The following is a 27,005-nucleotide window of genomic DNA, read 5'->3' as shown; positions in this document are numbered from 1 at the left end:
CCCCAAGAGAAACCCAGCAGGATCAACTATCAAACATGATCGATGCCGTTAAAAGTAATTTAAATGTCATTAATTTAAAATTAAGACAGAGCATTAAAGCATTAACTGTGAAAGCCTAAATTTAAACACTTCTGTCCACATTTAATCTGCTAAATTAACCCTAAAAAAAATGTTTCAGACACGAACAAACCCGTCACTCATCCCTGTGGAACAGCGGATCAAGTAATCCACCAGGTACAGACTGACTATTTTGGCATCTTCTTTTAATTTCTCAACCTTTTATAACATTGCAAATGCCTGAGGCGTTCTTTGGAGAATTGGCAAATAAAACACAAACAGGAAGCCTTTACCCAGCAAAATAGAACCAAACACATAACGAAATTAGTTTTAATTTAAAGCAGAAGGTAAAAGACACCGGCGATCCATTCAAATAATTCCACATCAGGACTATTGATGCCTTTAACACAGCACTTAAGTTAGGTCTGTGTTCTGCCTCTACTCTCCTCATCCTATTTTCCCTTTTTCCTTCCATTTGTGGCATCCCTTGAGGTTGAAAATCATTACGCTGCTCTCAACTGTGATTTTTTATTATTTTCTTAAAGAGAATATCTAAAAAAAACATCGTCTTACTGGGATGCCTGCAGCATTCCCTCACCGACTCTTGCTCACTCATGTTACACACACATATATATACACACACACAAGCGTTTTACCAACACCTAAGGGCTAAGGTGAAAAGCCCAGACCGTAGAGGGGGGTTAAAGGTACACACAGGCTTGTGGGGAGATGTAATTAGAGCTGTTGCGTGCGTCGATGTGTCTGTGTGTTTGTCTGAGGCAGAGAGATAGGTGGCTTGTGTGGCATAAAGGTCTATCAGAGAACAGATCAGTGTGTCCTCACCCTTCTGCTTCCTAGTCAAGTACAAGAAGGCACTAGCATGTGATACTTGCAGGGAAGACAAGGCTAAGGGAGGTATGGAGGGAGGGAGGGAGTTCAAGGTGAACAGAACAACGGGGGGTGGGGAAGACAAAGATGCAACAAAATAAAATCAGGAAGTTTCCCTATATTTTTTCTTCTCCCTCTTTTCCTCAGCAATGACATTACTTCTTTTCTCATCCTCCATTCCAAAAAACGATTTACTGCTAATCAATTGTCATAAAAATTTGATAATACACAATTATCTGAGGTGTTATCAAAGCTTACGTGTTGCTAAGCACATGTATATTATGCAATGTAGGGTAAAAAATCTACACTGCAACAAGCATATATATATGTATATATATATATATATTATATACGCATCAATTTCTTTGTCTCACTCGAGGTCAATCGAAACCAAACACAAGGTGAGTCAACCACTGTGCTGTGGCGCATATATCACCGGTTACTCTTAGTTGGGGGAGGGGTCAGAAGGGACATTCATGAGGATGCTGCATCAAAAAAACTTTCAGGAAACATTAACACACAAATTCAAAGATTACTTTAGATGTTCAACCACAGTTCAAACACACATCTCACAGACTGTCATAACTGAAAATTGAAGTAAACAAGGACAATACAAAAAGAAAGTCCCTAAAGTGGATAAGTGTTGCCAGTATGTCGTAATAAACCCATATCTCTAAAGACTGAATTCACTCTAAAATATGTTCTCTTTGCTGATGCATGACAAATGAGGAAATTAATTAGCAATCACAGAATTTCTGCCATGCTGAGAAGAAAAAGTATTCATCATTTGGAATGATTAAAACCTGATGTAAAATCGTGTTTAATTTTATTGTCTTTTCAATGTATCCACCCGCCTATTTTGTTACAAGAGAGAAATCAATCAATCCCAGCTGAAATAAATGGGCAAAAGACAATGAGACTGAAGCAGGATGAGTGGCGGCACAACCAGACACAGAGGATGAGGTGAGTGTGAGGAATGAAGATGAAAGAAGACGACAGAATAGGAAGACCAGGCTAAAGTGGGACGGAGGAGGGAGGACAGTGACTGAGAGGAGAGTGAGGTGAAGCCACATGGGAAGACGAAGCAAACAGATGAGACAAGAGAGTTAGTAATTGAGCAATAGTAAACTGTTTTTACACAGAAATGCAAAGATATAAATAAAGTAATTGACTGAGCAAGAGCGTGCGTTTATAACAGTGTATGTTTGCGTCCTGGCTCGACTCCCAGAAGCTGACACTTCTATGCTGCTATGCCAGGGTCAATGTAGGCACATACACAAGCATTGATGCTTAAACCAGGGCAAACAGGGATAAGCCACCAATATGGAGACTGAAACAGAGAAAAAAGTGAGTCACGGGGGGAGACAGTGGAAGACAACAACAGTGTGAAGGTATTTCAGTGATTTGTGAGAGTTAATGAAAAAATTGCAGTAGATAGAAACAGAGATAAAGATCGATCAAGGAAAGGGAAAATGAGAGGGAGAGTGAGTGAGAGGGGGAGGGAGGATCACCGGGCTCCGGTAGCATGCGAGGATCAGCAGCGACAGAATGAGACGGGGAGAGATAGAGAGCGGTAAAGAGTCGGAGGGGAGCGCAGCTGACGACTAAAGGACTACCCGACACTGGAGAGCCACACCAAGAACCAGGGAGAGGAAAAGCATGTGAACCAAAGAGGAGGATGAGAAAAGGTAAGTGACTGAGAAAGCAAAAGAAAAGACAGCTGGTAAATAACCAGCTGTGTAGTGTGTGTAAGGAAGTAAGAGCATAGAAGCTTACAATGTTTTCTTCTTGCTCTATAATGACCCTCTGAGGAATGTTCCCAGACTCATAGCCCATGGCTAGTACTTTATCTTTTAAGGCAGATCATTCAAGATTAAAGACACAGGCTGTTTTTTTTTTGTTTTTTTTAATAGGTGTAACTATGACTGTTTGGAAGCAACTGCAATACCAGACATAAGGTCAGATTAAACCTCATGACTGCACAATTTAACATAGAGGGAGAGAAAAAATGGATAGCTCGCCTTGTTTGTATATTTCTTCGTCACTAAAGCTGTGCTTTTGTGTGTTTTTGTTCAAGAAGTAATGCGATAACATCATCAACATCGAGCACAGACTCATTGTATATGTGTGTGTGACAGGTGCGAAATCCCATCCATCTGTCACAGGAGGATTTGATGCATATGAATGCATCAGTGGGCATTTGTGTAAAGTGTGTGTCTGTGTGCTCAGTGGGGAATTATCCTCTGTGATCTATTACGCAACATTAATGACAATTAGTGCTTTTAACAAGGATTCCAAATGCTCGTGTGTCTGTGTCTGCTGACCAACTGTTATCAAAAGCCGTTGAAGTGGTCGTCAGGGCAGCTAGCATAGCTTTAAAAATATCTCTTATACAGTAATGCTACACCTGAACATGGTTGTGTGTGTTTGGTCCCCGTATTACTTCTCGTGTGGCGACCTGAATCTGGTTACCTAGTTACATTAGGGGTCGTGTCTTTCTTAATGAGCCAAAAAGCAAGTCCCCATCATCTCATATATCTAATTGCAGGGTTTTGACTGTGCACTTAACCTCTATGTAACATCATCAGTAAAGTCAGATTCTAATTTGAAATAACAGCCTGTGCATATGTTTGAGTGTGTTACACTACCACATAGCGCAGTCCTTCCTTTGCACCTATATGTCAAAAGCTGAATGGAAAAATAATGTAGTTTTAGTTTTTTTTAAACTGCTGTCAGTTTCTTCACTGCATGGGTGGCATTAATATCCAGATTTTGCAGATATTCTGTTTACCTGTGCAGACTTTTCTCTGCCACAGGGTTCAGCAGAACCCTAAAACTCAATATATCTTTAGCCATGTTTAATAGCAGTCAAGGTGTTCTTTTCATCAAATGCTGCTCCTATTTCTCTCCAAGTAAACATTTGTTGATTACAGCCAAACAGCTCAATTTGAAATTCACATGTACACAGGACTTGCCTCCAAAATGAGAGGCTCATTCAGATGTTTCTTTGTGTGCTAGAAATGTTGGCTTTTGTAATGAGGTTGAAGGGACAGTTTCCCTCTGCATCACTGATACAGAATGGAACAGTGCATTGTTACTCCGATGCCAGCAAAGCCCTCTGGCAGGTCTTTTCCTGCCATGCGTACATTTTGCTTTCTCTTTATGCTTCGCAGGTGCATAGTTCTAGCTGAAAGTTTTCTCGATCCTCAAAATTTAGCTATGTAATTTCTTCACAACATTCCTTAAAGAAGGTTATCTTTAATGAGGTAATTAAAGTCTTTCCAACTCATGAAGCTCTGAAACGTTATAAGTAGACTTTTGCACATCACAAAAGTGTCACCCCCCCCCCCCAAGTTAATGAAATACTGTAACAATCAAGTCTGTAGGTGTGGTATTAATTTGTTTTAGTGTATTAGCAGGGTTTTACCAGACTACTTTTGAATTGTTATAAGTTATCAATATAGATTACACAGTTATTTCTTGTAATTTGTGATTGAATTCACTGGGTTAGAATAGAATAAAATCTAATCTTGTTCCTTCATCACCTTAAAGATGACTTAAAATAGATGTCTGTAAAGTAATTTTATGTTCATTTTGTTTAAAAGCCTCACTTACAAGAAAAGCGGTTGTATCCATCATACATTTTCAGCATAAATAAAAAAGCAATAAAAACTTGACCATTTATGAACTGCCACTACAATGGGAAAATATCAATTAAGTTACCAATAAAAACAGACATATACTTTATATACCTAATCAGTATATACACTGTATGAAGTAAGACACAAACAGCACTTTGTGTGTGATGCCACAAAATTAGCCAGATCAATTTACTGTTGATGGTGATGCAACAGAATAAGTAGGCATTTTTTTCTCTTTTCACTATTAGATGAAAGAATAGTGCAGAATAAAACCACTGAAAGATGGTTGGACTCTGACTGAGGATTAAACAACCATCCATAAAGCTTCCAATAATTTTTCCATGAAAGTGCTTTATTGATTCTTGATTTATTTATTTTTTTGACATACTATTGCTTTATTTTCATATAATGAAGACACTATTTCATTCTTTAACTTAAATGAGTAACACCAAATCTCCACGAAAGAACCAGAACATTTGAATCCATCTATAAACAAATAAGTACAAAAATGACAGGGCACATATTGGAAACAACTGCAGTGTACTAAGAGCTAATTGGAATGGGATTTCATGCAAATTACAGAGTAGCGTAACCTAATCAATACATAGGTTATAACATTAAGCTGCATTTCCTCTCAGTCCAGTCATTTTTTCCAGAGAGTGACAGATAAGTACAATGGTGGAAGGAAAGAGCAATTAGACGCTAAAGGAGGATAGACAGGAAGACAAGATGAAGAATCAGAAGAAAGGTGTCTGTGCCTGCAGATGCATTTGTTAGTGTGGGTGTGCGTGTCACTGACACTTAAGCTGCTCTTCTAACTAGACAGAGTGTGAGCAAGTGATGAAAGAGAGATGAGATGCGGAGAATGACAAAAGGACAGGAAAGTCGGAGGAGGAGGAGAAAGATGGATGAAGAAGAGCGAAATGGGACGGCAGGGACAGCAGGATGGAATGATAAGAGGAGGAGAAATAGGCTGAGGGTAAATGATAGAGAGGCGAGATGGACGTGTTGAGAGGATGAGTGATAGGACAGAAAAGATAAAGATGAGGTGATGGAAAAGTATAGAGAGAAGACAGGGAGTAATCAAGATGAAGATAGGTGAAAAGGAAGGATGGAATGAGGAGATGAATGAAAAAAAATTACTTAAAGAGAGCAGAGGGTAGCGTACAAAACCCACCCATCACGCCCTATTAGCCACACTGATAAAATGTTAGTGTGGCCATGCATTTGAAGTGTGTCCCCAACTCAGGCACATTGTTTCTTCTGTTAGCTCACTGGAACAAGCTTTCCACTTTATCATGTTTATCTCTTTTTATCAAACATTTGGAAGCAAATTGCAAATCAGTATTGAGTTTTTTTATAGGCTTCTCTGCTCTGTTGCTCAACCAGCACAACACACACATTTGTCTACCAATAGGCTCAATAATGGTCTCTTTTTCTATATGGACCTTTCTGCTTGTTATGGGTGCATAACTGGTTGTAAATAAGCTTACACCATACAACCAAGTAAGTCATTTCTTTTTTTGTTTGTTTGCTTTTTTAGGGGTCTCTGACAGCGCTCTGACCACAATATAACATCGATGTAGTTAATGTCCTATTTACGGTCTCAAGTAAAAAAAGCTAAAATCTCATTAACAATTCATATCCCCATGAGTTGGATTTTTTTTTCTTTCTTTTTAGCAGTTTCTGCCATCATGCATTTTGATTAGAAATGCACGACTGGGGCTGTTAGGCAAGTTTAAGCAAGTCTATGACTGATTCACTGTGATGTTCAGACATGGAGCATTAAACAAATCAGGTACTTCCCCCTCTCTTCCTTCCCTCTACTAAAGGGAATCTTTTATAAGAAAAAAAACAGCAATTACTTATAATTTGTTTATGTAGTCTTAATGTATGCAAAATACAACCGCAAAATAACTCCTTTAATTTTCCTATCGCACAGTACTGATATCAACATATTCTAATGAGTTTCTCTGACAGAGGTATGGATTAGTCTGCCCCATTAGCATCTGGTTATTTTATGTTCCACTTTTGAACATCACTGAGTCCAAACTTGTACAAAAACACAAACACGCACTTAAACAAATCAAAGGGCACAGAGCAGTTGGTCCAAAGTAGATTCACAATGAATAAGCGCACAAGCTGCATGAGAGCAGAGGCATTTAAGACTATTTAGTTGTTTGTAAAGTTGTTGGGATTTGAGTTTGTCTTTGAACACCCATTGAGATTTTTCATGTTGGGCTTTTCTTGAGCACCTCAATAGTTTGTCGTAAGAGCCTTGAGTGTTTTTTGAGAGAACATTTTAGTGTCTTACTATAAGTGTTTCACAAACAGTCTGCCTTTAACTATTATCTCAGCTGGCTGAGTTATTTGGCTTTTGCAAATTGAACAGTAGCCTTTGTGGTGTCTGGCTCTCAGCTCAAATGGCTGATTAAAGTGCACTGTCTTTGAACAATACAGTTGCAGTCATTTAAAATGCACAACAAACAGACTCAGAATAAAGCTGAGCCAGCTTCTGTTGTTTTTCTTTTTGTTTTTCCCTCCAATGATCATTACTGGATTTGTGCCCCTATGAGGCAGCGATAAATGCTATGCCACAACACTTAGGAAAAAAATACATCAGTATCCTATATTAGAAATAAAGGCAAAGATACAGACACAGGATGCTGTGCATACATGTTTTACATCTGCAGTGCAGCACACATACATTATTCACTACCAGCAAAAATAAATACAAGTATTACACACACACACACACACACACACAGTGTGCCCACACATATAACCAGATTCTAAAGAACTATTTCATACCTCCAGTGTGTGAGATTTAGGAAGACAAAAAGGCACTAAACTATTCATAGGTATGTTTTCATTATTGTAGGATCATAATTAGAACTGTCGAGCTCAGTTACTTTAGGAAAAGCCCCAACAGGCAGCACAGGTCTCCCACTACCACATTTTCTATAGAAACCCAAAACAAACACTGACCCTAAAGAGGGCCTTCTAACATTTTTCATGTCCACTTAAGTTTTTCCTTTATGCTTGGAAGGACAGGGTTTGGATGGGGGGTGTTCAGTTGGTTGTCATCTATTACCTTGCTACTAGCTGTAACTAAATCCCACACACTGCTCCTTGAAGTGACAGGATGAATAAGGAGTCCTCCAATATAAAATGTTATCCCCTCAGAGGCCTGGTCTCACTACAGTCAGGGAACATATGAAGAGACAAAAGACAGAGAGTCAGGCTAAATCCATTAAAGGACTGAGAAAAGTTCCCCAAAAGGTTTGGAACATCCTACATTTTTGAATATCTTACAAAAATGTCCACCAAGCAGAGCTGGTGCTCTATTAAGGGGGAAAGGAACTCACGCCAAAGAACACTGGTGTTAAATGTTGCAATATATTGTCTTAAATTAAGTAAACAAAATTGACTTCAAGTTACAGCTAATATATTAGGGAGCTTGGGTAGAATATTGTGTTGTGTACTCCTACTTAGCTGAACAGACCAACTGACTTGTCAGACAGCTTATCGGCAGGCTGTATCAGAAGTCTTTTTGACTCATCAATCACCTCAAAAAGAAAGAAAAACAGCTCACACTCCAACTTATATTAGGAGAAGTCTGTGGCCACCAGCACTGGCATCACTTTGAAGTCTCCAATGTCCATGCAAGGTTGAAAATCATGTCTGATTTTGTGATTTGTTATATTACTAGAAACATTAAACGTGTGAGCTTGTTGTGCAAAATTTCAAAAGTAATAGAGCAATTGCCAAGTGTCATTATGTCAAGTACAAGGACTGCAGGAAGTTTCCAACACTTTATCAAATCTGAGCATTTGTGCTAATAAGAACAAGTTCACAGCTTTATACATAGCTGAGATTAAAATAGCAGAGTTGGCTTCTGTTGCTTCCAGTACAGATAAGAGAGGAACAAAAAAATTGATAGCATAACCAAAAATTCAGTGTGTGCCCTGTCTCAAAGGGCCAATAAAGTCGTGTGTTTGTTCTGTTCTGGCGGTGAGTGGGTGAGAGATAGTTACTGGGAGAAGAAGTGTGATTACAGAGCAGTAAAGCAAGTCTCAGTCACCCTAACACACACCCACAGACACACACACACACACAGGCCGTCAATCGGCAGTTGAAAAATGAGGCTCACCTTGAAACGACAGGGGACTCGATTCGCTGGAGCATTCAATGCTCTGTTACCACTGCAAAGGCGTGGGTGTGCACTCACACACACATGCACACACAAGGCTTTACTTAGACTGCCTGAGTTGGAGACGATTCTTTAACAACCAAAACCTGCCAACTGGTACATTAAACTGATTACCTGTATAAACAGATGTCATAAAAGCTACACACTGGCAAGAAATTCCCTGTTGTGTTTAAAGGCTGTGTGTGTGTGTTTGTGTGGGTGTGCGTGAATGTGTGTTTGTGTGCATTGTGACAGATGTTCAAACATACTTGAAGTGTGTATTGATTTCTGACAAGCAGATCTTAGGTATTTTCCTTCCCCTCTGTTGTCTTTCTCTCCATGCATCTCTCTCCTGTTGTATTCTGTCATTATCATTTAATATTCCCCATCACACATATTAGGATATATAAACTTTCTGTCAAAGTGCAGGGTTTTACATCCTATTTTGACATACATAATGCAAACCAACATGCATGATCATGCAATAATTAAATCATGTCTGTGAGTCTTCTCCGTCATCACACCTTTTAGCACCTCAGTTGTCTGCCATGTTCATTTATCTAGGCGCCTTGCCTTCATCCCACAGCTGAGTTTCCTTCCCTTCTCCTTCCCATTCATTTTGCACAGCTTGGGGTAGTGGGAGGGTATAGAAAAACACAACATGTCAAAGACAGCATGACAGAGAAGGAAAAGGAGGAGGTGTGTGGAGAAGTGCTAAAATAAACACAGGTAGCAATGAAAAAGTGATGAAAGGACAAAGTCATCCAATAGAATTGAAATGAGGGGGAAAGACTAAAAAAGAGAGAGAGAAAGAGAATGGGGTAGAAAGACTGAGATCGAAAGAGGTGTGAAAGGGATTTCTGAGGACATGGTGTTACTTTCTGCCTGGCAGGCTGCAGGTCAGAGGTGAAGTGTGAGACCTGAGACTGACAAAAACAGAGATGCTCACACACAGAGAACGACTGCAGAGAGAAAGAAACTTTGTTATATCAGGTGTTTCTGGTGCACCCGCAGATGAAGAGACAAATGCTTGGAATTAGGCTGTGGTATAATTGCCTTCATCTGCCTTAGTCTCAATCACAAAACAAAGTGCTTGACAACTCCTAAAATCACACACACAATCTGGTATATGCAAACCCATCTGCAGTCTACACTTTCTCCAATGATCAACTAAACAAAGGCTCACACTCTCCTCTCCTCTTTCACTGTATGTTTTTCTCCATAAAAATATTATCACCTGCAATTTGATTTTTGCAAACAACATATTTTTCTTATCTACCCAGTGGCTACCTCTGGCTTTAAATGGGGTAAAAAAACACACCTAATCATTGACATAATGATGTACTCTGCCTCAAGACCTATGTGGTCCACATCACAACAGCAATTATGACTTTTTTCATTGTAAATAATCAAGAATTTTCAGCTGCCACTGGCCAGTCATAATTTACAAGCTCTTGCTAGCTTCCAGGAAATGTGGCGATCTCTGACCCAAAATGGAAATGGAAACTTCTGGGAGAGAAAAATTAAGCCAGTGCAAAAGTGTGTGGGGCACTTCCTACTTATTGTCTACATACCAACATATTTAAGAGCCCAACATTTTCAGCAAAAGTAAGTAGGTTTAGAGCTTGGAACAAAAAGATAGTTGACTTTAGCATATAAGTTTCGCCTGCAAACCCAAGATAATAACAGCCTAATCAAAAAAAAAAATCAAGACTTCATAGCTAACCCATAAACCAAAGGGTGACATCTCTGTAGCCTTGTAAATCTTTCATAGGCAGCCAAACCCGCTAATAAAAAGTGGCACAGACACAAAAATCTTGATATGGAGCGCTTGCTGCAAAAACCTTACACTCAAAGCACCACTGTGAATTAAGCTCATGAGCCGCACTGTGAAGCAGCAAGCACACAGCGCTGTTCAACATTTAGAATAGAGAATGCTGCACATGCAAGACGCAGACCACATGATATGGGATGCAGACTGAGTATAGTCTGAATATCCGAGTTCTCTAGTGCTGCTGATGTGCACGCCAACCTGCATAATAAAGTGTTTTCATTCAGTTTTAATTTTTAATGCGCTTAAATGAAAACTGAAATTCCACGGAGTCTGACAATTTCAATTCCTTTTACTGCCAAAGAAAAGGAAACTAAAAGGACTTACATGTCTATTGTTATTCTGCTCATGCTGTAAAAGCAGCTTAGGGACAGCAGGTTTCTAAATGAGTCCCTGTAATTCAAGACAGACCAGTGAATGTGAATGTGTGCATGACTCTGATTCTGAATCCATATGAACTATTAGAGTAGAAGTCATCACAGTAAGGTTGAGTTACCTGTTGTCCAAGGGTGAGGGCTGATTTGTAACTACTGCTTTGATTTAACTTCTAAAACTTTCTGAACCACTGAGCTGACGCACAGTTATATTTTCTGTAGCCTTTGAGTCAACATTTACTAGCTTTCGATGTCAATGTTGGTAATCTCATGGACTCTTAAGCTAATGCAGTAGGTAAACAATCACATTCTTTTTAACTGAAAAGAATATTGGGATTTTTCACTCTTGACCTTATACAACAAGTATCTCTGCAGTGATCCTTCACCATTTAGCAAAAACAGCTATTTTGTTTCTCATTGCACATTACAATATCTATAAGACAGGTTCAAGATTCAGTTCTCCTTGAACTCGAAGAGACTGAATCTTGAACCTTTCTTATAGATACTGTAATTACATTGCAGTCAGTGTGTGATTTTAAATCTGCTGCCAGACAGTAAACTCAAACACAAAACGAACTTGAGCAGAACTTGAGCAGCAGCATCACTGGCTTCAGGTGTGTCACTGAGGGATCGCAACATGGCCTAATTTAAAAGATGGAAAACTGCAAAAACATCCAATTCCCAATAATTTAATTTGTTTGATTGCATGATTTCATTAACTCAAATAAAAGCTAACAAAAAATTGTGGCTCCAACTATTGTTACATGTTCTGCAAGAGAGAACTAATTGTATATGTTTATCAAGATTCCCCTCATTCATCCTCTGTTCTTTTGTCTGCCAAACTCTGCAGCTGTAATCGATTCCCAAATGGAGAAGAAGCAAATGCAGTAATATCCTGCCCCTGTTTTATTAGCTAAACAAAGTGTGCACTGACGTGACTTTAATCAAACATTAAAAATGTTTTTTAATAAAAAGTTTGATTTTCTGCTCACAAACATAAACTTGAGTTCAGACCTGAAATGCTATTTTATTTCTCACCTAAACAAATGAAAAAATATGCGATTTCGAATCGGTTATCAAAACCTCCACTTTAGAGCAGAATATCAGACAAGTGAAATGAGAGAAGACTGGACTCCAAATACTCAACACTGCATTGATATAGTCTATGCACTTCTGCCCTTTGGATGGCATAGTGCTGGCTGAACAGAGAGCTTACTGAGATTTGGTTTTGGTTACAGACACATGGCACAGATGCTGGTTTTACATTCTGCTGTGGGAGGCAAACATGTCGCTTTAAAAGTGTTCATTATGTGTCGCCTTCCAGCCAAATACTGCACCAACATCTTTACCTTTACATTTGTAAAATTTATACAACTCTGCTGTGGGTGTAACTCCAGGTTTATTGAGACACACACTTTCACCCTTAAGGTATTTCTAGACATTCTGTTCCCTCACTTGAATGAGATTTAAAGTTTGGCCGTGATAACTCCTATCCACCTGCTGGGGGAATTAGAACTTGATAGACCTCTATTGATCCGGTCAGTGTGAGCATTCAGTTAAGGTTGAAGCTTTTATATGGTGCTTAACGCGCCTAATGTCTGTGTCTTCCTTCCAGTCGGATAATGTATTGCCTCTCTCTTTTCTTCTATTGTTTCTCTCACATATTGTCTGTCTCTCTTTCATTTCTCCCTAGAATGAACCAGAAATGTCGAGAGAATCCATCACCTGCAAACCATCGGTCAAAATCTGAAAAGCATAAAAGAAACTTTGACAGAAATGTCCAATCCAAGCAGTTGGACCTAGTGATGAGATCTTTAATGGAAGAACTTTGAGAGTTTATTGAATATTGAATTCCTGTCTACTGTGTCCGCACACAAACTCTTTCAGTCTGCCCCCCAAACACTCAATTTAATTTGACTAAATAAAAGCTGGAACACTCTGGCTTTCTGCTGGATATAATCTTGCAGAGGTTGGCTGATGTCATCGAACGCCTCCATCTGTTTCAGCTCCTCCGGGGGCTGAGCCAACCTGCAGAGGAGCATGGGCAGGAGGGTGGCTGACCCAACCAATCCAGTGCCTGCACTGGGAGTTCCTCTTGCAGGGGGGCGATGGGGCCCACTGTGCAGCGTCGGGGTGCAGACATCTCCCAGACTCCGGACTCTCCCCTCCATCAAACGACATGGCAGCCAACCGACCAACAAGCATCAGCCAGTCACCATGGCAACAGACAAAGCATTGACAGCCGAAACAGGAGAAGCTATCAAAAGTGACAGCAGCAGTCTGCCGGGATCCAAAGAGACATCTCAGAACGAGATCAACAGCCTGACACAGGACGACATGGGGTCACAGGGGTCAGGGAGTGGAGTTTACTGCCAAATCAGAACCATACAGACGAATCCCAAGGACACAAGAAGTAAAAGGACAGCTCGGTATACTAATGGCAGTGTGGTAGCCTCTGATGTGATGGGAGGGGTTTGCAGTGAGGCTACAGAAGCTAAGGAGCCAGCCCACGAGAGGAGAAGGGTGCAGTCTCTTAGAGGGGACGGTCATCGCTCAGTGTTGAAGACGGGGAGTGTTTGTACTTTACATGCCACTCCACCTCGGCCCTGTCGTGCGATGACCAATTCCCCGCATCGCCTTTGTGAGACATGTGGGAGGAGACGATCACAGATTACACCCTGCACAGGTGCATGTCGCAGGAGGGCAGTCAATCAAATTTCAGCCAGCCAGACTTTGCCTAATCCGCCACAGAAACCATCTGTGGCTCCCACTCAATCAAGAAAAACCTCTGCTGCTCTGAACTCTCAGCCTTGCACCAAAAACATAAACGCAGCCAACTCGCAGCAGCACATATCAGTAAAGACTGCTCAAATACCACAGCTGTCACACACAATACCAAAAACACACAGTTCACAGTTTAACCACGCAGCACATACTCAGAGCAAAACAAAAGATTCAAAGCAGCAGACACGGCCTCGTTCGGCAGACTTTACTTATTACAAGGACTCGGCCACGCAAACAACAGAAACACACACACACAACAACACAGACAGCAGTACAGCTAGTACACATACACAGCAGACACACATGCCCACTACAGAGGCAGCAAAGGCTAATTCCACTGACAAACACAATCAGGATCTGGCCCAAATCCAGAACGCTGATGAACATGCAAATCAATTTGCATCAGTCAGCATCGTTTCTAAGCCTCAAACTCCTTCCTTTAACTGTGACCATAAATCTAGCAGTCCCACACCTCGTCCACCAAAAAGCTCTCCTAAGGCCTCCAATACTAAACCAGCCACACTTGTAGCGCAAACCAAAAACCAAGAGACCACAAGCTCATTCAAACAATCCTCAGAGCGGATTAAATTCAAGGAATACACAAAGCAGAAGAGTAAATCATTTGATGACCACACTCTGCCTTGTAAGACTCATATGAAAGCACAATGTAATGGGGCTCCAGGAGGACTGTTGGACGGACACACAGTAAAGGTGCCACGTGGGATTGAGAGCCAACTGCAGAGTGTGGAGGAGAACCTACTGTCCAATCAGGAGAAGATCAAGGTGCTTCTCAACGTGATTCAAGACCTGGAGAAGAGCAAAGCCTTCAGCGAAGGGTGAGAGAAGGGACTTGGGGAGGAAAAAAAAATATTGCAAGAGAAGGGGATACATGGGAGTGGAAGAAGGTAAGAAGAAAAGGAAAAGAAGACATGGAGGTTGACGAGTAAAATTAAATAAGATTAGATACCCAGACAGAGTGAAAACAGAATGAAATAAGGATAGAGAGGAAGCATAAATGAGAGGTAAAAGTATTTACTGCAAAAGCAAGTTTTCAAGTAAGAGTGTGCTAGAGTGATAAAGAGAGAGCAAATAGAGAACCAGAGAGAGTGTCAAGGGAGTGGACCAGATTGAGAAGAGAGCATATTTGGGCTTTTATGGCATTATATACTGATCCGTTTTCGAGTCTGTGTGATAGCATTTGAAATTTACTGTAGTGCTGTGTGTTTGCATGTGTGTGATGCAGTCCTATAGGACGATATAGTACCAGTTTGCCTGTAGCCAATTTCAGCATCCCAACATCTCCTTTGTCCCTTGATCTTATCTACTCAGTATGTAGTCCCAAAGAGACACAGCTCCCTATAAAAAAACTCATAAGAACAGTTTCTATTACTCTCTCCTGTTAATTCCTTTATTTTTGCTGCCTTTAAACCCGCGTGAAGCAAATTCATCTTTCTCCACCTCCACCCTTTTATCTTTCTGTGCTCCATTCTTAATTAATGCCTTTTCTTTGTCCTTATCTGCCACCCACATCTCCACATTTGAACCATATCCGCAAATAACAACTGGGAATCACTTGTTTCCACTCACACCAGTTCTTCATCTTCTCCCCCTCTCTGACAACCTGTCTATTATTCTGCTGTCACATGTTTGCCAACACTCTCTTTTTTGTCACCAGCTTACCGCTCTCTTTTATTCATCTCCTCCCTTTCCATATTCTCTTCAACAATAAACTTTCATAAGGCAACACAAGTTTATTTTTATTGATCATTTCAAGGACAGAAACTCGCAAGTGTTCATAAATTTTTCAAAATTATGATACAACCAAAATTGAAAGAAGAAAGAGCATAACACTGCGGCCACACAGAACGTGTAATGTACACTGATCATTCATAGAGCAGGTACTACAATACTATGATCTAACATGCCAGGTGGTTTGTTTCATAGAGTCGTCTTTGAAGTCCACCATGGAAAACATTTCGAAAAAATGCTGCAAGCCGGTTACACTTACAAAACATTTGGTGAGCTGCAGTCATTTGAGATAATCGTGAGCATGTTTGCATAGCTGTCAGTCGTGCTCATTCACCTACTTGAAAACAGTCATATTTGTGAGAATTATTTTTATTTCATACGTTTTTTTGTCCACTAACTACTTCTGCAATCTTTCACCGATTTCTACAATTTTGTTATCAAAACGTTCAGCTCGTTCAGGAGATGTGTGCTATACCTTAATATCTTTTACACTTTTTAAACTATTCAACTTTGACTTAACTTTTTTCCTCATTCAAATGAATAGAAAATGCTTTCAACTCTTCAAAAACTTCCTCCTCTTTCCAACCTAACTACTTCAACATACTTAAAGTTAAATTTTCACTAGTTTCAGCTTTTTGAGCATGGTCAACTAATCACATTCAGCTCATGAGAATTCTCACTCAGTGCGGTTACATGCGGCATTCGGATCGGATTAATGGCTAAGTTTAAATAAGATTGAGTTATTCAGCTCATGTAACAAGCTTAATCCGACAAGAAATCGAATCGGATCGGGTTACTTGCGATCGGATTAAGACCCCGAGATAACTCGATCCGATTGCCCACTTAACGTGCCTGGAGACGACAGTGGATAGGATCGAGCGTTCTGCACATGCTCCAGATTTTTTCCCGTGATCGTCACCCGGAAGTCGAAGGGGACGATATTACTGTTGTTGTTGCCGCCGTCAGAAAGAAAGCAATGGAGAATGCGCCATTGTGCATTGCGTTTGGGCCATAACCATGTTCATCACAAATGTAGAGGGACGCAGCTTCATCTTGCTCTTCGTTCACCGTCTTTCTCGAATGTCTTAGTTTTGTTGTTGTTGGTGGTGAAGACGTCAACCGGAAGTGGCTCTATTGGCGATAGTTGAAATGGGTACAGCGCCACTTATCTACTGTGGTATTGCATGCTTTGTGCCAGTGATTCAATTCATTCACCGTCATGTAACAAAGGATAATTACCCTTGCTCAGATAAGGAGCATAACCCAACTATAGCTATAATCGAGTTAATCTCATCATGTAAACCAATTTCCAATTGTTTTCCATTGTTGATACCCAGTTGAGTTTATGCCCTTTTAATGAAGGGCATGAAGTTGCTCTCCTGTTCTATGACATGTCCTCAGTTTGAATATTATGGCAGAATATTACTCACAGTTATTTGTATTTGAACACTGGTGTGTTTGTGATCTAGCAACTCTCATGAGAATCAAGCTGCTTTGCAAAGTAAACAAAACTAAGCGGTCATAGTGATCATGAATCTATAACTCTGTGGTATTGATAGGGGATCACGAGCAACTGCCATAACAGCAGTTTTTTTCTTACATAATTCAATGGGATCTATCCTCGCTGGTCCTTGGATGGACCGTGAGGATCTGTCCTGCCCTGTAATTTACTCGTGGCCCATGGTGAGTGGTTAAAAATATAAACTGAATTAAAAAAATCTAAATTGAAATGGACTTAAGTACTGCAGTAAGTGACTGAGTGCTGTGATTTGTTTCTGTGAGAGTGGCACTCACTGGCCTATTAATGACATGCAGAAATGAAGTTGCGTATAGACCCTTCTAACAACAAGCAGCTGGGTTTATAATAGAAATACTATAATAACATGTAAAATAATACAAATGTTATGCAAGGTTATTTATATCATGACAATTGTAACCATATTACTAGGTAATCTCTTTCCTGTTACATGTGTAGACATTCTTTGTTGAACATTAAAACTAAAAATATACGTTTTAAAGGAAAATCCAATCTGAAAACTGCACTTAATCTGTGTAAAATTATTGCACATTTATGAATATGAATTAAGCATTTTTCTGAGGCTTCAGTGAGGCATCTCCAAAGACACAGAGATGTAGGTTGCCCAGCCCTATAGTTCTTGTCTCTATCAGCAAAGCAAGCTTCAGCCTGCAACCATGCAGGGTGCAATGTTGCTATTGTAAGAATGGCCACTTTCTCCCCACTCAACATACCCCCCTTTGTTCAGCTATCCACAGGATGTCCACTTTCCCAGCAGCCTCCTCTCAGGGCTGAACAAATTTGAGGCCATGGTGCATGAGGATGCTGTGTGTGGGGTCCCCATCCCGTCACTCCAGGTCCCAGCCCAGATCTCAGAACATTAACCTCAGCACGGTGCACAGGCTTTTCCCTGGCCGTCTGTCGCTCATCTCTCGGTGTAAAATCCCCCTCCCTTCTCCATCGGAAGCACAGAAGTTCGGCGCTGGAAGCGATTAGTGTTGCATTTAAAGTTTAAAGTTAATTGGGTTAAAATCCTGAGGACAGCTTTACTGTCATAGCACATTAGACACATTAGTGATGTCAATTTTATACCTCACTAATTTTAACATAAACTTTAAACTGTCTCTTATTTATGCTCATTTTTTTCTCCTCCACAAAACTGGAAAACAAATTAAGCTGCTCCACCTTTATCAGGCCATATGTTTTTAATACGTAACGTCCCTCCTGTTCCTGTTCAGCGTTAACAGATGTCTCTCGCTACAGACTAATCCCTACAAGACTACCCTGCAATTAATGATTAAACTGCACAATAAGACTCCTAAAGTCAGTATTTAGGCTGTCTCGCCTGGTTTAATATCATGCATCCACATGGTCATTTGTGTGTGCTTATATCTTGTGTTGCCTGATAAATGCAGACAGACTGAGAGGCAGGGAGAGAAGAGAAGAGAGGGTGAAAGTGAAAATAATCACCAGAACCACCAAGTAAGAGGGAGTGTATGTATTTGATGCTGAGCCACAAATGAAAGCAGTCTAAGTGGGCTGCTGTGATAAAAACGTCAGCTTGGCTAAAAGGCTGTAGCTGTATTCCGACTCCTTGTTTACTTTCTTTCCTAAGGCAAATACTCGTCTTCGTGGCTGCTGTTGTCTTTGATAAATATAGGTGGGGGTGAAAAAGAATAATATGAGTCACACAGTCTCTCTCCATGTAATTAAAATGTCAATTTTATAAACATAAAATCAGTGACTCTTTCATCTAATCGGTTCATTCAAAGGCCAACCAAGATATCCTGATAGAAACAAAGTGCTCTAATTACATGGCAATCATCATGAGCTTCACGCATTTCCACACTGTCTTTAGCCGAGTACTCTTGTTTATCCTTGAAAAGACAGTGAGCATGTGTAATCATATTTTTTTAATAGTACCACAGCTTTGTAGTAGACAATAACATCCCATAAAAATTTTAAAAAACTGCTGCTAATAATGCTGGTGTCATGTTTTGTTTGGCTCCAAACTAGATCTGCCTACACAGCTGCTGCAAATGCTGTTTTTTACCTGCTTGGAATAATAAACAGTCACCCACTGGTACAATGTAGGTATAAGACTTCTCTTTGACAACACATAGCACACAGCTATAATGCAGCTGCACTGAGTATATGTTGGTGAGGGAACCAATACTATTCGGGGCACCACCAGTCAACCTGTTACATCAGAGCACACGGTTGTCACCAAATAGCTTCGGTTTGGAGACGTTGACACAAAATGTAATATGTTCAGAATTTCAACAACTTCAAAGTGATTTTTCTTTTAAGCAGACAATATCAGTAAGTTTATGTGCAAACACAACAAACAAACAAAAAAATGACCAACAATTAAGAAAAAAACAATGCAGTGTATTAAAACATGTTGCTACAATCATCGTGCAATCTCCTTTTATGAGTTTGCATGGATGTCTTACTTGATATTTGTTGTTTCAGCAGTCGCAGCTCATACAGAACAGGTCAGGACATAAACAACTGTCCCACCTGCCAGAGGACAGCCTGCATCATCTACAGGTAACCTTATTAAATTAATTACCTTACTTCATTACATAACCCACAAATGGCCACTCATTCTTGCCTGGAGGCCACTGAAAATGCCCCCAATTCCTTATTATTCTTTTGTGGTCCTGAAAAAGTTCTGTTTCCCATTGTCTCACCGGCTTGTCTCAGCTGTTTCTGTTTTTTAATCACTTACTCGGCTCATCTTTTTATTTTTCATTTCCCATCTCCCTTATATCTGGCTATCTCTGTCTTGAACTCTGATGACTAGTATTTCAATATATGCTATTTACATGAAAAATGCAAAAGTATTGCAGTAGAGTATTGACACAATCACATACTGTAATCTACTGACTGACTGAGGAAGCTAGAAGCTCTATCCACAATAGTTATTTTCACATAAAAGAATGTTTGGTGCATACAAGCTATTGTTTCAGCATCTTTCCAGCTCCAGCTATCCCCCCTGTATGAGTGCCCTAAATATGAAATTGCACTATTAAATTGTATGCAATTTACAGAGCCGCTCACTCATAATCTGCTACCAGATACTGTACTTTAATACTCACATCACCTCCAGCCAGACCTTTTCTCATTCACATATTTTCATTATGCAAATCATTTCATCCCTTCATCGCCATGCCTGAGCGATCTGTCAACTCTGACTTTCCTTCAGACTGGTTTCCTCTGCATGTCCGTGCCTCATTCTGTCCTGTCAGTTGCCAAAGCTATAATCACCTGTGCCCCACTCCCATCCACTGCCAGAGGCTCCACTCTTTCTCTCCACTGCTTCCGTAAGCTGGGAATGTAAGTTTTCATGTGTAGCTTCGTGGATCAGACAGCAAGAAAAGAAAGGCAGGCTTGAAGCTAATTCTGAATGTTCATGTTTATAATCAGACAAATCGCCCTTGCAGGCCTCGATTTCCCCCAGGGTTGATGAACTATCTCTGTCTCTATATCTATCCTTCTCCTTATCCATCTATCGCTCTGTCTTCGAAGATAAAGACCTATTTTGCAGGATATTTGCTTTTCCAATTCTCTAAAGTCATTTGCCTTCAAGCAGCCCAACCTCTGCATCTCTCTGTCCCTTTCTCATTTTTACACTGCCTCTCTCTTCATCCTTTCTTTGCATCCAAATTCTGCTCTTCTTTCTTCCCATTCTCCCCTTGATCTCGATTAACACAGCAGAATCTTTTTCTCAGTCAGCAGTAATGCGCATCAAGGGGGATGGACTGCTGTACGGCATCATATTCATATATGGATCTATACTGATCTGATCACACGCCACACAGATACGGTTGAACATACACACACCCACATTTATGCACACACAATAGATACTCTGAGTGGAATAGAGCATTACATCTAGTTAGACCTGAAACAGTTTAAACAGTTAGCAGATGATTAATAACTTTTATGACATAATATACCAAAAAAAAATATTATTTTTGTAATCAAAAACTGCTAGATAAATTTAAAAGAAAACCCACTGGTTTCTAGCTTCTTACATGTGACAGTTTGCAGTGGAATGTGTTCAAGCATCGGACTGTTTGTCAAACAAAAAAAGATATTCAGCCTGCACTTTAAATAAGAGTGACAGGCAGCATTTTATTACCGGTGGGTAAATTCATAATGCAAGTTACTGTGTGTGTGGCGCGGCTAAAACTTGCATTACACAACATTTAATTTAAATGGGAAATGCATGAAAGCTTTTGTAGGCAATTTTAACCTGCACATCCAGAGGCATTTGAACACAGACAGACTTTAAAATGTTGATGGATTTGATGGAATTAAATTAAGGAAAAAAATATTCAGAAAAGTACTGAATGCTCCTACAGAGAAGCCAAGAAATTTGACTATTCCAGTTCCATTATTTTCTTGCTTTATACATCAGTAAATTGAATACACTGTGCAAGGAACTCTGATTAAATATGAATACAAAAGTAATTTCTATTGGGTACAGATGTTTTACATAAAGTATTTTGCTGCTCTTTCTCATATAATTAGACTTTCTCTTTTCTGTTCTCTTAAGATATTTCTTCCCTGCTCCAGTTCACTTGTGTTTTTTTCTTGGACACATGCAAATACAAAGTATGTGTGTATGCACGCATGCTTTTTAATACAGCAAAAAGGAAAATTCATCTATCCAGGGAAATCTGAGCAGTCTTTATATGCATACCATGTACACTCACACAAACAGGCACAAATGCATTTCACACTATTCAAAAAATTTAAATAAAATTGTCACGAATACCGAATCTATCTCTGAATTATTTACCTCTTAAAACAATGCGTTTCCAACAGGTTTTATTGTGACAAACATACAAAAGGCAGAAGGGCCAAAGCTTTTTAGTATTGGATAGTGGGAGCCTATGAAACCACAGAGAATTCTGGGTTAAAAGGAGAAGAGATAACAAAGAGACATGCAAACAGAGGATGAGTTGCACATGGGACTGAAACATCCATCCTAATGATTTTTAGTGGAATAAAGAGATATTGACATGGGCTGGCTGCCTGAAGATGTTTTCTTTTTGTCAGTTCTAATTAATCTCTATAAGAGACAAAGAGGAAAAGGATTTTAAGGCAGTTCCTGTTTCCTCCCAAAGCTCAAACACACATGAAATAGATGCAGGCACGTCCACAAACATTACGCTTTCTTTTTCTCAGGAACTGAATTGATATCATAGCTTTAATTGTGTGAGACATGCATGCATACAGTAGCCAAACTTTAACTCTTTCAACCACGTTGGCCCTAACTGAACCCAAAAATATGAAGGTTTAAAAAGTCTCTCACAAGGATAAAAACAACAGCATCTCGCAGTCATGCATACTGTTTCATAGACATTGCAGATGACATCTCTCAGAATGAATTATGAGCAGCAGCTTTTCCCATAGTGCCGTAATCCCACAAACAATAATAAGAGGGAAGGTAGATTTAGAAAAGAGTGTTAGTTAATAAGGTCTGAGACATGATGTCCCTGAATTATAACTGGGAGGGTAAACAGGGACCTGACAGAAAAAACATTCATTCTGCAACAGGATTCACTGTAAATTAAGTAAGTGCAGGTAAGGTGCAGCACCTTATCTTATCTTATCTCTGAAGTTTGCTTGTGGAAAATATATGTGTGTATGTGTATTCTGGGTACACCCCCTGCATACTTTATTCATGGCAGCCATATCCCTTTCTCTATGCCCACCAGATATTTTATTTAATCTTCTACTCACTCATTCCCTCACTCTTCTCATCACTGTGCTTTTTCTCAGGGAGACAAAATGGATCTGCTCTCCCTGTGTTGACACTCATCCTCTTCCTCTTTTTTTTTTGTTTCCCTCATTTATTCTGCAGTGATCTCTCTGGCCCGTTTCATTCATTCAACTTTAAATCTCTCATGAGTTTCTCTTCTCTTCTCCTCTATAAATCCTTAAACAGTTCTTTTTCCCCTCGGGAAAAGCCGTGGGCTCATTGTTTAAGATGTTCATGTTGTATGGCAGAGCAGCGCGTCTTGTGTGTGTGTGTATAGCACAATTTGTGTTTGTGGAGTAGAGTGTGTGTTGGAAAGTTTGGGGTTAGGGGGAGGGAGAGGTGGGTGGTTATCTCTGCTCTCCTTGCCTCATCATGTGCCTCATTAACTCCAGATGTCAGGCCCTATGCAGCTCCACCCCTCTAATCCAGCTCAGCATACACAGACATAAACACACAGTTACCAAAATTAAGTGAGAGACTCAAAAGTCTACAACATTATAACCTGCAGCAATGGACACTTCAGAGGAAAAGCGTGCAAGTGAGATGAGAGAAGGGTGGGGGAATAAGAGCATAGAAAAAGAAAGCCAAGAGGGTCTGCTTTGAACATATCTGAAGAGCAAAGAGTTCCTCCCTTGCTCTTTCCTTTTGCACCTCCATTGTGCAAATGCTCCTCTCCTCTCTTTTCCTGGTCTCTTTTCTTTTTCTCATCCCATTGCTCTCATCTCAGCACCCTGTGATGTATTGGTGCATGAAGTTCTGAAGAATACTCTGGACGTGAAATGAGTGCCTGTGTGAAAATGTGTGTGTGTGCATACTAATGGTACACGTGATTCTAATGCATGGGCAAAGCCTCTCTGTAGAGTTTTTGACGCATTTTGTGCCTACAAGACTCCTTCATGTACCATTCACATAGTCCCCTCTTTCACCTCTCACTCTACAGCTCCCTGCTCATCTTCTCTTTTTTCTCACTTGGAATCATCTTTTGTAATAGATGAGCTATGTGAGTAAATTTGACTTGCATTTTACAGTAAACCAAACCCCTAAATCTGGTTCTTGCTGTTTCTCTCTTCTCTTTGTCTCTTTCTGCTTCAACTGCTCTCCATCTCTCCTCTGCAGTGTGGAACATGATTTTCGACAGCAGGAGGGACTATTCCAGGGGGTTATTGAAGCCCTTGAGGTGGAATATGATGTGCTTGCACCTACTCTGACCAAACCCATGCCAGCCCCTTCTTCTTCCAGTCGCCCCAGCACCAAGGCACGTGTCAAGAAACTGCGCAAGAAGTGTTTCTGGTGGCTCTAATCTTTACAACCCCCTTTCTGGACTGCAGATGAACACAAACGGATTATATTTCACAGGAGTTAAAACATGCTTCTGTGGAGGAAGACACCTTACTCAGATGGGTCCACTTAAGTTTTATCAAATATAGAAGGATTTTTTTCTTTTCACCAAGCATCATACGTGTGAAGGACACTTTTTCTCTGACAGAATATATCTGCGACCATATAAAGAAAAAGGGAAATGCACAAAAGAAAGAAAACAGGGCCAAAGAAGGACTCAGAAGACCACTACTTCTATCGCTGCGGGAGCTAGACTTTATTAGTTCATTTGTTACCAAACAACTGAAAGAAAGGACACTATTTTCTAGATCAATTACATAGCTGACAAAGGAAGCAGACTTTGGATGGCAATCACATGCATTGTTTATAATTTGGCTGAGTAACTATCAAGATAGATGGACAGATGTATTTGCTGACTCTTCACAACAATTCTGGTAATTTACAGCAATAAGCAGGGGACCCGCGATGACATCGAAAAGCCAAGGAATTTCACTACTTGGATTTCTTTCACTTTTGGTGGCTTGGTAGCCAAAATTTGAATGTAGCAACAACTTTAACACTTTAGGGACCTTCGGGGAAAAAAAACAAGCTGATGACCTGTCTGGAAACATACAGATGGCTCACTGGATCATCAGCATTTTGGAGAGCCAGAGATTGTAGATTACATTAAGAACACCCTGAGAGACATTGTGAGTGGCAGCTGATCAGAGAAAGACAGTTTTTGACAGATAATTAAAATTTCTGTCAACATTGGCTGACAGAGTGATTGATTTTCTCCTTTGTTACCATACGAAATGTAAATGTTCCTTTTCAAGGTTTTCACTCAGACATGCATACAAAAACATGCACAAACAGGCTTGCAGACGCTAATTTGCGCATACAGTAAACCCACTGAAACTCAAGAAGCTAGTTCCACACGCATGTATACTGTAGACAGTTGTTACATTTGTGATCAAGAGCAAATTAGGAGTAGACCACCATCACTTCATCGTTAATGATTGGCCTGCATTAATGATAAATGTATCAATACTTGTACAGTCTGAACCAAAATGGCACCAATGAATTCTGTACGACTAACGGCTAAACTAGCAGTCTGTATTCTTCCTGATCAGTCATTGCAGGATACTGTCAAAATGCTATAATTTACTGTGCAAACAAACAGGAAGTTGCCTGATAAATCAAACAGAAGAATAAAAAATGTTCCATGGCTTTGTCATTCACAGCAAAAGATATACCCTTTGACGCAGTGATACAATTATAAACTTCTTCTTTAGCATTAAGGCCAAACTGCAGTTTCAATCAAGAACCAATGTCTTTATAAAATCATAACACAATTAAGGGTGAGAAATAACTAAAAAAATATATATATATATTTTTCAATATATATATAAACCGGAAGATTTGTCTGTTGTCAGAATTTCAAACAAAAGTCTGCAAAGTTCTGTATGGTTCCATCCCTTTTACAAATATACAACCAGAATGTTTTAATATACTCAGAGATATAACATTTGCACAATGCTCCCAATGTTTTTGCCACAGCAGTTCAGAGCTTAATTACTGCTGTCAAAAGGGCCTACTGCAGCATCATCTGGCTGACAGATTGTCCCTAATTAGAATGCCGGATGACACCACACTTATTAATTACCCAATCTATATCCAAATTGCAATGTCATGTGTGAGCTCCCACAAAATCCTTCTCCTTTTGATCTTCCACTTGTATGTCCAATAAAATGTGTATTTTAAACAAAAGACACTGTTGACAACATACTCTGTGTTTCAGAATGATACTGAATGGGAGAAAAATGTAGATAGAGATGGTTCCTTGCAATCCACTTATATCAGCAAACAACAAATGATAAAGACGTAGGACAGAAGGTTTTGAAAAGCTTGACGAGTTTATATAAAGTCCAACACTTATATTTATGTGAAAAAGAGGCTCACACATTCTCAGTTCTTAGGCTTAGCTTATCAGGACATAAAAGTTATCTGATCCGTACCAGAGCTGAAATAAAGTAAATACAACTTTAGATGAACAACAACCCTTGACATAGAACTCTGAATCATTACTTTCTAAAAACAAAGACACTTTTTTCCCACTGTAGAATGACAGACTTTATATTGTTTGAAAAAGGCTTCATAAGATCAGCGCTGATGTTTTTCCTCCTTGTACTTGTATCAACACACCCCTGAATGTTTCAGACCCAAAAACTTCTGCTTTCATAAAGTTGCTCACATTTGCTTAAGATCAATTAATCAAGAACATTTAATTAGCAACATCTGGCTGCTATATTTACCCTGTTATGGAAGCAGTAAGGATGTAGTTAGTTTTTCACATTTCACATGTAATATGCACTGTGCGGAATATTAAACAGAGTAATATGTAATGTTACATTGGTTATATGCACACAGTGGATACAATTCCTCATCTTGAATCAGAACAAGACAAAGGAAATTAGGATTTGGGTTTTTAGGAAAACTAGGGATAAGTCAGAAACTATTTCCAAGCTTAGGTCATTCAGTCTTTACAAGAAGATGTTTCATATCTTCCATAAGTCTGTGGTGATAAAGAAGTGTGACTCTGTGGTGTGAATAATGCTGCACACCTTCTACATGGCAAATTGATTGAACAAGGAATCGTATTCAATCAGAGGCTTCTTCAGCTGGGGCGCAACAAAAAAATCTCACCAGGCGTTATTTCTTGCCCACAGGAATAACTGTCCACATAATTCTTTTTTTTCTAAAAGTTACTAATGACCAATGACTAAAAACCTGCTTTGATTCTTTATGCTGCTAAATAATTCCCCAGTTTGACTTTAACAAAGTACTATTCAATTCAATTAAATATGGCATTTGCTG

General features: G+C 39.7%; 2 protein-coding genes across 2 annotated transcripts in view; one reads left to right on the top strand and one right to left on the bottom strand.

Moving 5' to 3' along the window:
• dock2-like (dedicator of cytokinesis protein 2) overlaps positions 1-27,005 on the bottom strand; it is a 93,256-nt gene that overhangs the window by 23,285 nt on the left and 42,966 nt on the right. The window lies entirely within an intron of this gene.
• insyn2b (inhibitory synaptic factor family member 2B) lies at positions 12,645-25,955 on the top strand. The gene is made up of 3 exons (XM_072395700.1): positions 12,645-14,603; positions 19,508-19,585; positions 23,928-25,955. The coding sequence occupies exons 1-3, from the start codon at positions 13,024-13,026 to the stop codon at positions 24,109-24,111; spliced, it is 1,842 nt and encodes a 613-aa protein (XP_072251801.1). The 5' UTR covers positions 12,645-13,023; the 3' UTR covers positions 24,112-25,955.

This window comes from Leuresthes tenuis, unplaced genomic scaffold (assembly GCF_036924035.1).
Source record: "Leuresthes tenuis unplaced genomic scaffold, fLeuTen1.0.hap1 SCAF_11, whole genome shotgun sequence".
Lineage (NCBI taxonomy): Eukaryota > Metazoa > Chordata > Actinopteri > Atheriniformes > Atherinopsidae > Leuresthes > Leuresthes tenuis.
The sequence above is the reverse complement of the archived record's forward strand: the minus strand, read 5'-3'. Positions and strand labels throughout refer to the sequence as shown.